This window comes from Neomonachus schauinslandi, chromosome 5, assembly GCF_002201575.2.
Source record: "Neomonachus schauinslandi chromosome 5, ASM220157v2, whole genome shotgun sequence".
In the NCBI taxonomy this organism is placed as follows: domain Eukaryota; kingdom Metazoa; phylum Chordata; class Mammalia; order Carnivora; family Phocidae; genus Neomonachus; species Neomonachus schauinslandi.
In genome coordinates, this window is record NC_058407.1 from 26,500,018 (window position 1) to 26,515,433 (window position 15,416).

The 15,416-nt window shown below is 45.1% G+C and overlaps 1 protein-coding gene across 1 annotated transcript in view; it reads right to left on the minus strand.

The window, feature by feature from the left end:
* The window catches only part of PLXNC1 (plexin C1), a 141,707-nt gene that overhangs the window by 103,753 nt on the left and 22,538 nt on the right, over positions 1–15,416 (minus strand). Inside the window, exons 3-4 of the mRNA XM_021687526.1 lie at positions 8,048–8,182; positions 4,540–4,640 (exon numbers count right to left, since the gene is read on the minus strand). Of these exons, the coding sequence (XP_021543201.1) occupies positions 4,540–4,640; positions 8,048–8,182 (236 nt within the window). The remainder of the gene's footprint in view (positions 1–4,539; positions 4,641–8,047; positions 8,183–15,416) is intronic.

Genomic DNA, 15,416 nt, shown 5'->3' on the forward strand with positions numbered 1-15,416 from the left:
TATGGGAAAATGTATTCTGAGTGCCAAACAAACTTGCAAATGAACTTTTGGAACCTCACCCGTTCATTGGTTCAGGATTGCCAGTTTTGTGGAAATCCATAACTGAACACATGTGCTATGCTTTGCAATATGGGAAAAACTGAGAAACTGCTTCCAAACCCAAGATATTCAGCCTGCAAAAATTCGCTTTCCACCCACACAGACAAATTCAGCACAGGTTGGATTTGAGGTTCCAACAATAAAATACTAGACATTTTAGAGCTCATTGTTTATCTAATTGCTTTTTATCTGCTTATACTAGATGCCTATTCTTAACACCCGATCAAAAGGAAGTTAAGATAGTTTTCTTGCCCACCCCCCACTCCCAACAAATCCATTTTCTAGACACATATGCAAGAAAGCTCAACCTTCTCGAAAGGGAAAATAAATTATTTTTCTAAATAAATCTGTGACATTTAAAATAAACACAGTAGGATGCTCTACAGTTATAAGAAAACATCCCCCTTTAGAATTCCTAATTTTGAATGGTACTGGAACTCAATATGAGTCACAGATCTGAGGCTTAGTTTTATTTCGTCTTAGGCCAGAATCAAGCCAGGTTGAAACCAAGTGATCTGATGTGGCTGGGAAGGGCCATCAGTCTAGAATGTTCTATGCACAAGTTTCAACCCACAACTGGTAGAGTTTCTCAATCACTCAATCTACTTCATTCACTTAACGTATATTTTTTGAGCATCTACTCTGTGTCAGGCACTGTTCTAGACTCTGGGGATATAGTAGTAAACAAGACAGACAAGGACCCTCTGCTCATGGAACTTACATTTTAACAAGAGAGGCAGAGAAATAAGATCGTTTCAGACCAGTGATGGGGCCGTGATGAAAATAAAACAGTGAGGTGATTATGAGTGAGGTGAGGCCACTTCAGACTGGGAGATCAGGAAAGCGCCAGCCACGGAAAGATCTGGGGGAGAATATTCTAGACTAAGGCAACAACAAGGGCAAAGTACCAGAGGCAGGAACGAGCCTGGTATAGTCCTAAGTCAGAAAGAAAGCCAGTGTGGGGGGGTGGAGTGAACAGAAGGGAGGGAGGCATGGGAGGCACAGAACGGTCAGACAATGTATGTAGGTCCTGTAGTAAGAGAGTTAGACTGGATTCTAAGAGAGAAAGCCAGGGCAAGTTTTAAACTGGGGAATGACATGACCTGGTTTAGATTTTAAAAGCACCCTTCCTCTCGGAAAGTACTGGGACAGGGGTGAGGGAGCAAGAGGAGACCAGGGGAAGCCTGAGTCCTAGTTTTATAGAAGGCTAGAACTCCTAGCCCGTCGTCAATAAATGCCCCGGTGTCTTCAACCTCTTCTCTGACCATACCTCTTACTTTCTTGTGCTTACAAAACCAGCCTCTCCCCTGGGGATGCAGTTTCCTCGAAGCCAGCTCAGGGGCTGGCTGCTTCCTCTCACTCGTCCTGAGTGTCCTGCTGCCTTTTCTGGATGCTTCTTCTTTCCTCCCCTTTTCCAAGCCTGCCCCCCAATGCGCCCCAGCTTGGAAGCTCAGGCAGTCACACCATCAGCCCACACCACCCCGAAGCCCTCCGTGTTGCAACCTTCTACAGCTCACCCCCACCCCTGCCAATTCCTTCCTCTTCTGGACTATTTTGCTCCGACACTGTTTCCACAGTCAGTCTTGGGGACTGTAATTTCCAAACAGATGACTGATCTAACACTCTGCTACCTCAGTTCCTTGACCCTCTCCCTACCAACGATCTTGTCTTCCATCCTACTTCAAGTGCACGACCGTACCCTAGACCTTGTCATTACCAATAGCACCACCCCATCCATGACCTCCCTGCAGTCCAACTACTACCCTTTCCAGTTCCCCAGTTCCAACAAATCTTAAATCCAACCGCAACCTTCCATGCACAGATCCTGCCCCCTCTTCCCATACCTCACTCCCCTCCTTGGAGTTCACGTCCAGCTGAGAGCCCAGAGTCCACTACTTTAAGTAAAAATATCCATGTCAATACCATCGTCCATCCCTTGGATACACCCTCAGTTCCTAGGCCCCTCTCCCCTCTCTTGATGTATTTCCTGCAAAGCCCTACCTTGCTAAATCTAGCTCTCCCCAACTCTATGACTACACCAGCAGAGCTGAATGCAGCCTTCGAAAGCAAAACCACGCTGAGTGTTCTCGCTTCAAAAGCAAGACAACTGTCCTCAATGGGACCCTCCTGCTACCTGGCAATCATTCTGTATTTCCCATCTCCATTCTCTGTCCAGCTCTCTTTCCTATCTTCTCTCTCTTCTCCCTTCAAACCTCCAGCACTTCCTCCCCCACCTCACTCTCACTGGTCCGAAGTCACTGAACATGACATAAGCAATACAAACTGACGCTGCACACACCTCCCCCACCCACCTGCCCCAGGACCCACATTCTGCACCTTCCCTCCTGTGACCAAGGATGACTTGCGCACCTCCTGCCCGAGGCTTGCCTCCCCACGCTCACGCTAGATCGCATTTTCTTTCATCTTCTGAGACACAACACTGTGCAACCCTTTCTCTTTCTTGCACCATCAGTTTCCCCTTCTCTACTGGAACTTCCCCAATAGCCCCAAAGCACAGTGTGCTTTCATGCATCTTAAAAACAACAAGACCCTCTGGATTTTACTTTCTCCTCCAGTGTCTGCTCCATCTTTCTGCTGTTTTCCTCAGCAAAGCTCCTCTGAAGAGTTGTCTCTGCTCTGCTCTCTCCTTAGTTTCTCTTGCTGCGTTAGCACCACTTGCCACAACGGCCCCTGTCATGGTCACCAATCATCACCTGCTAAGTCCAGTGGATCAGTTCCCTTCTCTTGCCCAAACTCTCAGCACCATCTGGCACAGCGGACTGCTCCCTCCTTTCTTGCCTTGGCATAATGGAAGCCACCTCCTTCAGTCTTTCCTCTTCCCTTTCTGGCTGTTCCCTCCCCCTCTTCATCTCCCTGACCCCCAGCCAATGCACCACCTCTGTGCTCAGTTCCCCAACTACTGCTCCTCTCAATCAACATGGCCTCCCTTGTCTGGTCTTCAGGCTCCTTTCATCCCATCTAGACACATCTAACCCCCAAAATTCATCTCACCAGCCCGGACACCTCGCCCATGAGCTCCAGACCTGTGTTTGCCAAAATAGTAGCCACTAGCTCTGCGTGGCTAATGAATCCCGGCCACTGCTCGAATTAACCCCTGCAGGGAGCTCTGCAAATATAGACAGGGAACCTACCTAAATGGAACAGGTGGGAAAGAATACGGCAGAACTGTGTAGTGGGTGTGTGACGATGAAATGCTGTTCAGGATCAGTTAATTTCTTTAAACTCTAGACTCCACAAGCGACACGAAGGAAACATTCCTACCCAATTACAATTATGCATGAGCATCTTCCCGGCCCTGCTTCTTTTGTCTGCCAGTGATTCTGAGGGCAACAGTCCCGTGAGGAAGCGCAGCAAAAGGCAAGGGCAAGTACGCGTCTTGCTGCATCGCAGCTTTCGACTTCCTCCGGGAACTCCTAATTAATTCTGTCCCCACGTTTTTAGTTTGTTTCCTGAACCTCTTGCTTATACTGCATTCTCGCCCTCTCCCTTCATTGCCCTGGGCTTCCATCCCCAGAGGCTCCCCGGTTCTCTTCCCAGTCCTCTCTTCTTTCCCCAAACTGCCCCCTTGTTCAGCCTTCGGCTTCTCTGCACCTGTTCTACTCTTCCTTATCCTTTTTCACCTTTACAAACTGAAAGCACCAAACTGACAGACACTGTTATGGTTTTGTTTTGGTTTGTTTTTTTTTCTTTCTTTCTTTCCCCAACCAAGCTACAGCTCAGGCGCTCACTCTCCTCCTCGCTTCGGTAGTGGGAGCCCGAGTACTCGGTTGCCACGGCAACAGCGAACCCAACCAGGCCGGTCCCAGCGACTAGGAGCTGCCGAGGCAGGGAGGAAGCCACTACAAGTCGCCCCAGAGCCTGGGTGGGTCGTGACCATCGTAATTCAAGACCAGGCCCGGCCCATTCTGCCCCGAGACTCAGGCTGTACAGCAGGCCCGCCAGCCGAACCACGCATTAGGAGACAGCACCATCAATAATGAGGCTTCCCCCGAGCCAACCGCAGGCGACACATTATGAGGATCCCGTTGAAAATTTTCAAACATCCCTATTCTTTTACCTCCTCGGAGGGAAAACCTTTTGCCTGTCTCCCCAGAGTCTTGGAGAGCTCTGTAGAAAGTACAAGCAGAGCTGACATCTCCAGCCTCTCCTTCCTTCTGTCGCCGCCCGGCCGGCCGCCCACCCCCAGGCTGGGCACCCCTGAGCGCTCCGGTCCAACCGTCTCGTGGCCCTGGCACAGCTGGGAACATCGCTGAGAATGAGGAGGATTACCCCATGGTAGTTCAGTCGGCGGCCAAGCGCTCGGTTCCCCCAGGTCACTGGAACGGGTCGTCAGAGCAGGGCAACAAGTGTTCTGCCCATAACCCTTCCCCGGCCCCCCGCCCAAAAAAAGTGAGTTGGTGAGAAAGAATCAGGAAATACCTTTGTAGCGAATGGCACCAACCGCAGTGAGGGTCTGCTGCCGTTAAACACTCGGTGCAGGATTGATGCTTACTGCAGTTGGCAACACGAATTCTCCTCACCTAAAAATAAATACCACAGCGCTTCAGACGGAATCATAAGCAACACCAGAAAAACAGCAACGCCTTATCTGATGTAGGGCCACAAAGAGCACATTTATCAACTTGAACTCGGAATGACTCTGTAATGACATGGGGCAGCAGTCCTCAGAATCCCCTGGGGAAGCTTTTGAAAGTGCAGATCCCCAGATACCCTGCTGCCCCCGCTGCAGAGACTCCTGCTGGTAGGTCTGGGACCCAGCCGAGGGGGTCTGTATTCTCCGGTGCTCTCCCAGGTGAGTCTGATACGCAGTCAGGTTTCTGACCGGCTAATAATGATTTCCAAAGGGGCCATGGAATCAGGTCACCTGGTCCTCACACAGAGACAGTTGACGTATGGTCAGTAGTGCTTTGGAAATGAGCACCTGGGGATGGCAAAGGCTCTGACCCAGGAGTGTCCACACAAGGCTGGCGCTGGACATGGACATGAGGAGAATCCCACACCCCCGCCAGGGTAACTCCATCGCTTCAGCTCCTGGCTCGCTTGCTCGCATTCTCTCCACCGGAGTTGAAAAGAAAAGAAATCACTGCCTGCCCCTCGAGCTGCCTCTTCCAGTTGTCAGGAAACAGCAGCCCCACAGAGCAGGTGCCCATGCTGGGCAGACCCAGGCATCTGAGACAGTCAGTCAGAGCCTGGAAGTGGGGTGGCAGGAGGCAGAGAGGACCCCAGGGTCGCACGGCACATTTTCTGCAGGCAAAATCCCACAGCAGGTAGTAAGGAACTTGCAGAACTCATTAAGCCAGGAAGCTGTACATGCTAGAAGGTAGAAGTAACTTCTTTAAAAGGTTAGAGAAACGGAGAGTTCTAGAAAGGGTTCGTGAGGAAAATAGGCTATCCTGAGGAGTATTCCTCAATTCTAAGTTGACTTCATGGAGGATACACTTGTCCATTTCTCACATCCTCAGTGTTGCTGAAAGATGTGGGAGCAGACCACCAGCCTGAGCCAGAGTTTACCAGAATGTGGCTATTTCCTTGTAGCTCACACCACATCTTTTTAATGCTGGGGGGAGGGGGTTCATAAATATGTAATCTCTCTAACCTTGTTTTCTCATCTGTGAAATGGTGATGGTGCTGCTGACTTCATGGGGTTATTACACTGTCTGGCACATACTAAGTGCTCAATAAATGTTGGCTATTGCTATTGTGTGAAGAAAAGGTCCCACAGTCCAACAAACATGTGAAACCTTATATTGAAAAGGCAAATAGATTTCCTTAGAACAGGCTTCTGAGAGCCTTTGAATATGCTCATGATACTCCAGGAGGGATATAGTCAATAACATCTCCTCCAAGGGCCACTTTTGCCCAGAACACTTAGTGGAATATGAGTCTCTAGAACATTCTGTGAGAACCATTATACAGTGTACTTAAACACACAAACAACATAACTCTATGTAAAAGAGAGAACACTGTAAGTACTTACATTGGATCTGCTTCTCTAACTTAATAACACATTCTAGTGACTATTCCACAGCAATGCATAAATCTTCATGTGGTTATTTTTAATGGCCACATAGTCTATGGATGTACCAGGGCATATTAGTTTGGCTGTTACTATCTCCCCAAGAGTCTGGGAAAGAACCTTCCCTAGGTTTTGCCTCTCTAGGGATTATACTGGCTCAACCAGAATCTTACTAATAGGATCCCCAGCAGTAAACCTAAGTGAAGAATGTACAAATAACTGGCTTTGATGCCCAGTCAAAAACTCTCCCTAGGACTTCAGGCTTTGAATGACCAGAGGCTAAGCAGTTTTTACCTTCCTGAAAGTGAGGACCTGTCAGCTATCTGTGGCTCTCCCAGTGGTTCCCAGATTAGAGTCTTGAGTTCCTAGGAAAGTAGTAATGAGAATTTATGAGCTATTCACAATGTTTCAAAAAGTTGAATGGAAAAAACATGCATGGGCCAAGCAAGACTTCAAGAGTCTCTGCTTTGGGCTGGAATTTTATCAGCTCCATGTGGTAGCACAGTCCGTTCCCTGGCTGGCAGTTTTCAGATGCCCTTGATAAATAAAGCCTGGGAATGGGAATAGTTACTTGATACATGCAGTTTGTGGAACAGACAAAAATCTTTCAAGTGCAGGAAGCCCAAGGAAGAAATAGAATGGAGAGCGTTGAGTGGTGAAACAAGCCGCTCAAGAAGAGTCTATAGGGTGAACAACTGGTTTACCAACGTAGACCAGGTCCACTGTCCCTCCCAACGTGGTCATTCTGACATAACTGACTTTGCAACATGCAAAGGGCAATATGGCCTTTCTAGGAATTCTGGAGACTACAAAGTGCTTGTGTACCTACCTTGTGACTCTAACAGCACATGTAGCTTGCTATCACTGCCATTTCCCTTAGAACGAGAGACAAAGAATGGAAAGTGGGGGTGGGCCAAGGGCCGCTGTTATCCCATTATATCATTCCGTAAGTCTCAATGATTTCCTTTGCACTTTGTATGTTCTGGTGGCCATGGGTCCAAATTACCGTGCCAGAATAGGCTGCTAGTTTGCACAAGTTTGGGATCTGATCTCATTTATCACGGGCTTTAATGTCTGGCCAGAGTTTAAATCCCAGCCCTGACAAGGTCTAACCCACACACCCACACACACCCACACACACACCCACACACACCCCGGGCGAGTTATTTAACCTCTCCAAGTCTTAGGCTCTTCATATATAAAATAAGGGTAATTTTATCTCATTAAATTATTAACATATTTCACCAACATTGTTTTTATGGGGGGGTGTGTACAAGCACACTGTATGCACATAGAGAGACCATATTTAGAATAGTAACTAGTACATGGTCAGTAGTGATTGAATACAAATTAGTTTTCTTTCCTTCCCTTGGTGAAAGCACTTTGTAAAAATGAAGAAAATGGAAAAAGATATTCTCTTTATTTCAGTAAGCAGAAGCAAGAAGAAAAACTAGAACAGCCAGATAAATTAAGAGAGGGAGGGTGAGTGCCATATATTTCCTGGTTCATGAATGTGTAGGAGACTGTGGCCTGATATTAACCCCAAATTCCAAAGCCAATCCCATTCGGTATATTCATAAATGCATCTAACTGTTCAGTGCCCACACAATAAATGTGTAAATTCAGTTACCTTGCTGATTATGCACCCATTTGCAAGTACACCCTCTTCTGAAAAACTTGGCATTGGAAATACAGCCAATAATAAAATTGTCTAAATAGGTAATATTTCTTGCTTACTTACTGATAGTAAGGTTTTTAATTCCATGTCTGTGAGCCACTGCGGGTCTTCCTGAAGCCTGCAGCAGGGTTTAAACTCGATAGTTCAAAGTAAAAGCTTCACTACTAGATAATGACATTAATTAAACACTTTTTACTCAGAAGTCAGAAGCAATAGTTAGCATTTTTACCTACCTCTTTCCCGGCTGTTAGATAGATGTAGATATTCTTCTTAGGATGAGGAACCAGTTTGTAGAAAACAGGTGTTTCTTCTTTAATTTCATAAATAACCTCTGGACAATTTGAAGTCAAATTCTCACCAAGAATAACCTATTTTTTTTTTTCAAAAAGAGAAATACGATTTCTATTAAATACATCAAACAGCGGGGTGGCAAGACTTGTAGTTTAATTCTAAGACCACGTGCTCTTTTACTCACTACATATATGGGCTGAGGTACCAAGTCCTTAAGCATCTGCTGTCTCAGTCTTCCACAAGGCTGGTAAGAACAAGCACAGTCATGCGCAAGCGCACACACACATACATACACACACACACACACACACACACACACACACCCCAAACTTGGGTGCTGGGTCAGTATCCTCACAGGTAGAAGCTCGAAGTCCACAATTCCCTACCCCTTCTGGCTTTACAAGAAGCTACAAGAGACAGCTCCCTTAATACTATGCCAGGTGATCTTAAAACCAAAGGAAGTTGGCTTGACATAGACTCTGATTCTCCTATACAATTCTACATACTTACACATTTTAAAGTAACCAGGACAACTGAACAGGCCCAAACAGGTAGGTATGTGTTTATATATAAAATATAGCTAAGTGTGGCTTTGAAATTGGACACACCTGAGTTTCACTCACCTCGGTCAATAAATGTCTACTGAATAGCCCCAATGTATCTGGCATGTCCTAGATGTTTGGAAAATGGCATTGAACAAATGAGTGGAGGGTGGGGGAGTAGAATCCTACCCTCATAGAACTTGGGTGTGTGTGTAGGGGAGTGGTGGCCAACAATAAGTAAATTATAAACTCTATTAGAAGGTGATGTAGGTCAAAATAAAATGGGGTAAAAACATAAGGATGCATGTTCAGGGTAGGTCTCATTGAGAGGTGATATTTAGGTAGCTACTTGCAGGAGATGATGGAGTGGGTCATTTGGATGTCTGGGTGACACATGCTCTTGGACAAGCAACCCACTGGTCCTGAGGCCCTAAAACCTGAGGCGACCAGTGTGGCTTGAGCAGAACAAGTGAGTGAGGCAGAGCGCAGTGGGCAGTGAGGTAAGAGGTATGGAACATAAGTTCTTGTAGGCCCGTATAAAGACCTTACTCTTCCTCCAGGTGAGAGAGAGGGAACCACTGCAGGGTTTGAGCAGAGCACTGACATGGTTGGGGGCAGGTTGGAAGCATGAGTGTGAAGATGTGTCAGGAGACCATTACCATAGTCCTGGAGAAACAGAATGGTAGCTTGAGCTCAGGTGTGTGTTCTGGCTCTATGCTTTGAGTATGATGTGCTACCTTGAACTAGTAACTTACTTAACCTTCCTGGGCCTCAACTTTCTTATCTCCAAAATGGGGCTAAGAATGCCTTTCTTATATACAACTGTTAAGGATCAAAGGAGAATTATGAAAGATGCTTAGCACGTAATAAATATACAGTGGATGTTAATGTTAGTAGACTGCAAGCTCCTTTTGAGTAGAGACCATGTCTTAATGTTCTTTATACCCTCCCCTTGCCCAATGCAATACTTTCAAAGTCGAAGGTGTTTGATTATTTCATCAGTTTGAACACATCCATATATGATATCCACATTTGTGTCTCTACCACTGAGAACAGCAGTGATGTTGGGCACATGGTTGTAAAAGAAAAACTGGCACCTGAGACTCTTTTCAGACAAAGTCTACATGCGTGCATCTACTGAGCAAGAACAATCCTGTACCACATATCCTGATGGTAATTACATATTTGCTATTTTATCAAAGACTCCTTATCATTTTGGGCACATGGAGCATCTTCCTGCATGTGTCCCTGCTCCCAGGACCTGGGCCTGAATCTGGTTTTGTCTTGCAGTGGTGACTTCCTTCCAATCATCTGCTCTGGGTCAAGTCCACTTGGATTTGGTACAACTTGTAGCTCACTAGGAGCCCATGAACTGCCACTAAATGCAGGAGCAGCTCTGCAAGAGTCAATCTCAGTAACTAAAATAGGACTTTTAAAAAAAAACGTAGCAGCAGTTAGGTCCCAAGGGAGGTGGAAAAGGTCTGCACCTCAAGTCTTTTAAAAATGACAATAGCTGCGCCATTCAGTCCGGTAGCCACCAGCCACATATGGTTATTTAAATTTAATTGAGAATGTATAACTTCCGTTACACTAGCCACATTTCAAGTGCTCGCTAGCCACATCTGGCTAGTGACTACCATACTGAAAGTACAGATACAGAACATTGCCATCATCATGGAAAGTTCTATTGGACAACGTCAGCCTACCGAGAACAATGAATGCAGGGAAACATTGGGCAGGCACTGCCCAAGTGTGGGCCTGCCAGGTTCTTGTCTTCCCGTCTCTAATTCATAGTCCTTATTAATCAGCTCAGAGACAAACAATTGATCAGGTTCTAGAAAGTGGTCATAGAGAAGAGAGGAAACAGGAAACCAGTTAAAAAAAAAATTGATAAAAATGTTCTCAAGTGCAGCTCAAGAGAAGACAGGTTGCCATCCAGGAGGAATTCATCACGTCAAAGGCATCATTGGGCAGAACCACCTATGATTCGTGCCAATAAAACCAAACCTGAATCTAATCAAGCCTTCAGTGCGAACTTTCATTTAGTATTAGGAAGCAGAAAGGGGAGGAAGCCGCTGAGTGACACCACAGGGAAACAAACAGCCAAATCTATAATGTGAGACATTGGACAAGACAACAGACTTCATTTCCCCAGTCAGTCAATGGTGGTGGCTAAAGGATGGGAGGGGGCCACTCTAGACTGGGAGAGACAGGGCAGCCATGTGTGATTTGAGGACCCTGTCTGGATACCAGTTTGAACAAAAATAATTTCCAGAAGATATTCTTGAGCTAATGAAGAAAATTCAGCTATGCAAACGCAACATTAGGTAACTCTAAAGAACGACTGATAACTTTGTTTTAATAGCATCATGGGAATGGTTACTTAAACTGCCCATCGTTTTTTAGAGATGTGTAATGCAACACAGGGGGGGTGAAATGCCACAGTCCAGGATTTGCTTCAAAATAAAAACATAATTTACAAAACACCACCACTCATCCATTTTAAGTGAGTTAGGAGCTACGTTGCAGTTTTTATCGGGACTTTGGAGCACGGTTGATGCAGATGGGTAAGGGCTGGCAAAATCTAGTTTGGGGGAGCTTTGATTCACCTGCAGATGAGGCACCAGGATTTTCTCTGGAACTCCGAATTATGGCAGGAAAGCCTTTCTGCGGTACCGTGTACCAGGCTTTACCAACCAGTTTCCTAAATGAGCTTCCTAGAGTGGTTTACACTGAAACCTTGTCCTGATAACTATGGATGCTGGGCTGAAATTGGTTATGTTTCATTGATGGTGGGAGTGAGACTTCCCTGAAAGGTAACTGGGCATTATCTATCAAAATTATAAAGCACATACCCTTAGACCCCACAGCCCCTCATATGTATGTTGAATGAATGACATATGTACATGGAGATTTAATGCATCACACATTATAAGCAAAAGATTGAAACAACCTAAAGGTCCAACCATAGGGAGCTGATTAAATATTGTATCAACAGTATAGTACTATTTAGCCATAAAAATAATTAGGAAGCTCTTTGTGTATATGTTTAACACATTATATTATGTGTGCGTGTGTGTGTATGTGTATATATATACACAGCATAAACATGTTTATATACATATATAGCATGTTTAATACATTGTATAATTGACAAAATGGGAGAAAGACTATCTTCCCCCTTTTGCTTGCAGACATCTATAAAATATCTCTGGGAGGATACCCAAGAAACCCATATCCCTGTTTGCTCCACACGTCAGGAACGTGTGACTTTCACTGTCTATTCTCCTGGTTCTTTTGAATTTGGAACAATGCCAGTGTATTATCTCAGAAAATAAATACATAAGATTTAAATTTGAAAAGTGAGGGTGAGTGGACCAAATTGTTTTTCTTTTTGCTAGATTCTGCGGAGAAGGATCTCCATAACCCCAAGGACAGGACAATAGGAGCTTCTCATTTACATCACAAGGGGGCCCAAACATGCTACATGGAGGGGTCGGGGTCTCTGCTGCTGTGGTTCTCTCTCAGGTGACTCCAGGTCAGGAGAGACATGGCTTTCTTTCCCCTCTAGATTTCTATTAATATCACCTCCTCCCCCTCCCATCCACACAGCCCATCCCAGGGGCATCAAAGCAACACTTGGATCTTCTAACTGCAAAATTCATGTCAACATCAACACAGAGAAGAAAGCCAGCAAGACTGGAGCATGGGAAATGTTCCTTCCTAAGCTCAGTTTAGCTGGGCAGCTTTGGAGAAAGAACTTGATCCGTGAAGTGACGCAGGAAGTAACAATGAGTCACAGAAACCCAAAATGGGTATAGTTTTGTATAAAAGCAACTCATCCAATTCATACACGTTCCTTGGGCATGATGTGGATTTTTATCTTTTGCTTCCAGAATTCCCCTTCAATATAGCTCTAATCTGAAGTCAACCTGAGCCTCTGCCAGGCATATTCTCATTTATCCCTTCATCCTTTGAGTCTCAGATATCACTTCCTCTGAGAAGCTTTCCCTGGTTGCCTTTCTACCTTACCCCACTGTCATTGTCTACCCATCAGTCCATTTCCTTCAGACCACTTACTACTGTCTGAAATGGCTTTATTGCTGATGAATTCAGTTATGTATTTTCTGTCTTGTTCTTCCCACCACGAGAGCAAGGGGGTTGCCTGTTTTATTCATTTTTGTATCCTCGGCACCCAGGATAGTGTCTGGCACATAAAAGGTGCCCAATAAATATTTATTAAATGAAAAAAATTCTATTAGTATTTGAGATTTTTATAAGACTCTTCAGATTTTTTCCAGCTGAAGCCTGTGTAGAAAACAAATTTTCCCTAATAGAGAATTTCAGTTTGGGTCAACATATTGTTTCTGTTGACATCTTCCTGAAGCCTCACGGTAGGCTATTAACTAGCCTTAGGATTTTTGTTGCATGCAAAAAAACCTCCCAACTCCAGTCCCAAAATGTGTGGTGTGTGAGACTTCTACACCAGACAGTTACGTTTCAAGTTCAACACCACCCACGGAAAAGATAGCCGGCTAAGGAAAATCGGGGGGGGGGGGGGGGGGAGGTGGTGTAGGAGAGAAAAATTAAACAAAAGACTATTTCTTTTCTCTTTACCATTACCATGACAGGAAAAGCCATGGGTGTTCAAAAAGCTAAAATATATACTCCAAATTTCTTTCCTTATGCCTTACTCTGTGGGGCTAACCAGTTAAAGGGCAACCAAGCCAATCTTCTCATTTTTTTTAAATAAATAATTTCTAAGAAATGCTGCAAAGGGGACAGAAACCACACATACACACACATGAGAAAGCAAGGCAATTATCCAACAGTGTTTAATGGGCTTCCGTAGTTAGGAGTAACAAAGGTGAAATATAAAGATTAAGGCAAATTCCTCTTTTATTTCCAATCTACTTATTTCAGTGTAATAGTAAGTAAGAGAAGAGTACAGCTTGAGCCACAAATTCTCAATTTGTGGATTACATGGCAGTAATAGTTCTAAACTGGGGAGTCCTTGCAAACTTACAAACTAGAAAGAATGAGATGGAGGTGAACTTGAACTAGCTTCACATGCCACTCTAAGCAGCCAATCATGGAGGCCATTTCCAAGTTTTGACACTTCCTGCTCTTTTGGCTTTTTGGTCTGTTACCTCAGCCATCCGCACTACGCCTACTTCTGGGCCCAGGTCCTGTCCTGGGTTCTGCATGCCCTCCTTTCCTTTATTTGAACATTCTATGGGAATATAAAGAGAGCTTGTCCTGATATTTTATTATTTTTGTTATGCCTTATTTTCATTTGACAACTTTAAAACCAGAATCAAGGCTGGCTTCAGGTGTCACACACTTTGCCTTCTGCGAGGATACAGAAGAACTTTCTGGAACTGGTCTGAATTTTGCTCCATGGCTTGGATAAATGAAATCCACCTGTGGGAATAGAGCTTTGAGGGCCACATAGATAATCAGTCCTCACTCTAAGCAGCGTGAGCAGTGCTTCTCTGCTCAATGCAGGGAAGGGACACGCATGATAGGGCTTCTGAACCCTGAAACCTACTTCAGTCCTAGGGACGTTTGAGAAACCCAACACTAGCCTCCTACCACGAGAGCCGCTCCAAAAATCAACTTGAACACAGATTTCCTACCTTTGTTCTCCAAGAGCCCACAGAGGAAAAGCTGTCCCACAGGGGATTCAGAGACTCCCATGAGCTACTTGCAGCTCAGAGGAAGAGCCTCTGCTTTCTTCTAATACAGATGTCTACACTCTGCTGGGCTGCCAGATGCCGTCCCCAAATAGGAACAAATGAAACCCACAGAAGCCAGAGCCCCTTCTCATGAAACCTCAAATGCTTGCATCTTGGTATTAACCCAGATACTCTAATGTTTGAAAGAAAATTTTAAAAACAAAACAAAAACAGTTCCACAAATTCCACCAAGCTCTGCAGACTGCATTTTTAATTAGCAGTTCAGTTTGGTTGAGGGACGAGTTGCTTTAGTTCCAATCACTTTGAGCAAGTGAGGTAACTTGCTCTGAGCAAGGTCTTTTTCATTCATAAGGTTAGGGATGGTAACACTATTGACTCATGAGAATGAAACAAGTTAAACCAGGCAGACACTGGTCCTAATGCCCGGCACAGAAGTTGGAGCTCAGAAATGTCAGCTATTATTACGCCTCGCCTACTGCCTTATCTTTTACACTTACAAGAAAGGTTAATGGGCATGCATAAAGTTACAAATTTCAAATTTCATGCATATTCCATTATTACTTATTTTACCACCTGGAAAAGCTCAAAATATTTAATTCTGCCCTTGAAGTAAGGACAATTTTCTAGATGCGACAGTCAGCTCAAAGAATCCAAGCCCCATGATAGGCTGTACCACAATCCGGACAAAGACTCGGCTCGTGTGTATAAACCCGGGTGCGTTCTGCACTGTGTGGGCTTGCAGCACGTGAGCCGTGAAGCCCCAAAAGCTGACTTCAGCGTGCCCATCCTTGCTCAGCTGATCCCGGTGGAGACGCTGACAACCGAGAAAGTACAGCAAGCAATCTTCTCCAGAAAGGAAGTAAAATGAGGAAATAACCCCGGGGCGGGGGGGGGGGGGGGGGGGAGGCGCGGGAGAGTGATGACTCAACCCAACTCCCGGCCACTAGGATCACGCTTCAATAAAGCAAGGGGGGATTACACTGTGAAAAGGACCCTTGCAAGTTCTAAATTCCTTCCGTTTTTCTAAAAATCTTACAAGGGGACCTAGAAATAAAGGCAGGAGCAAGAGT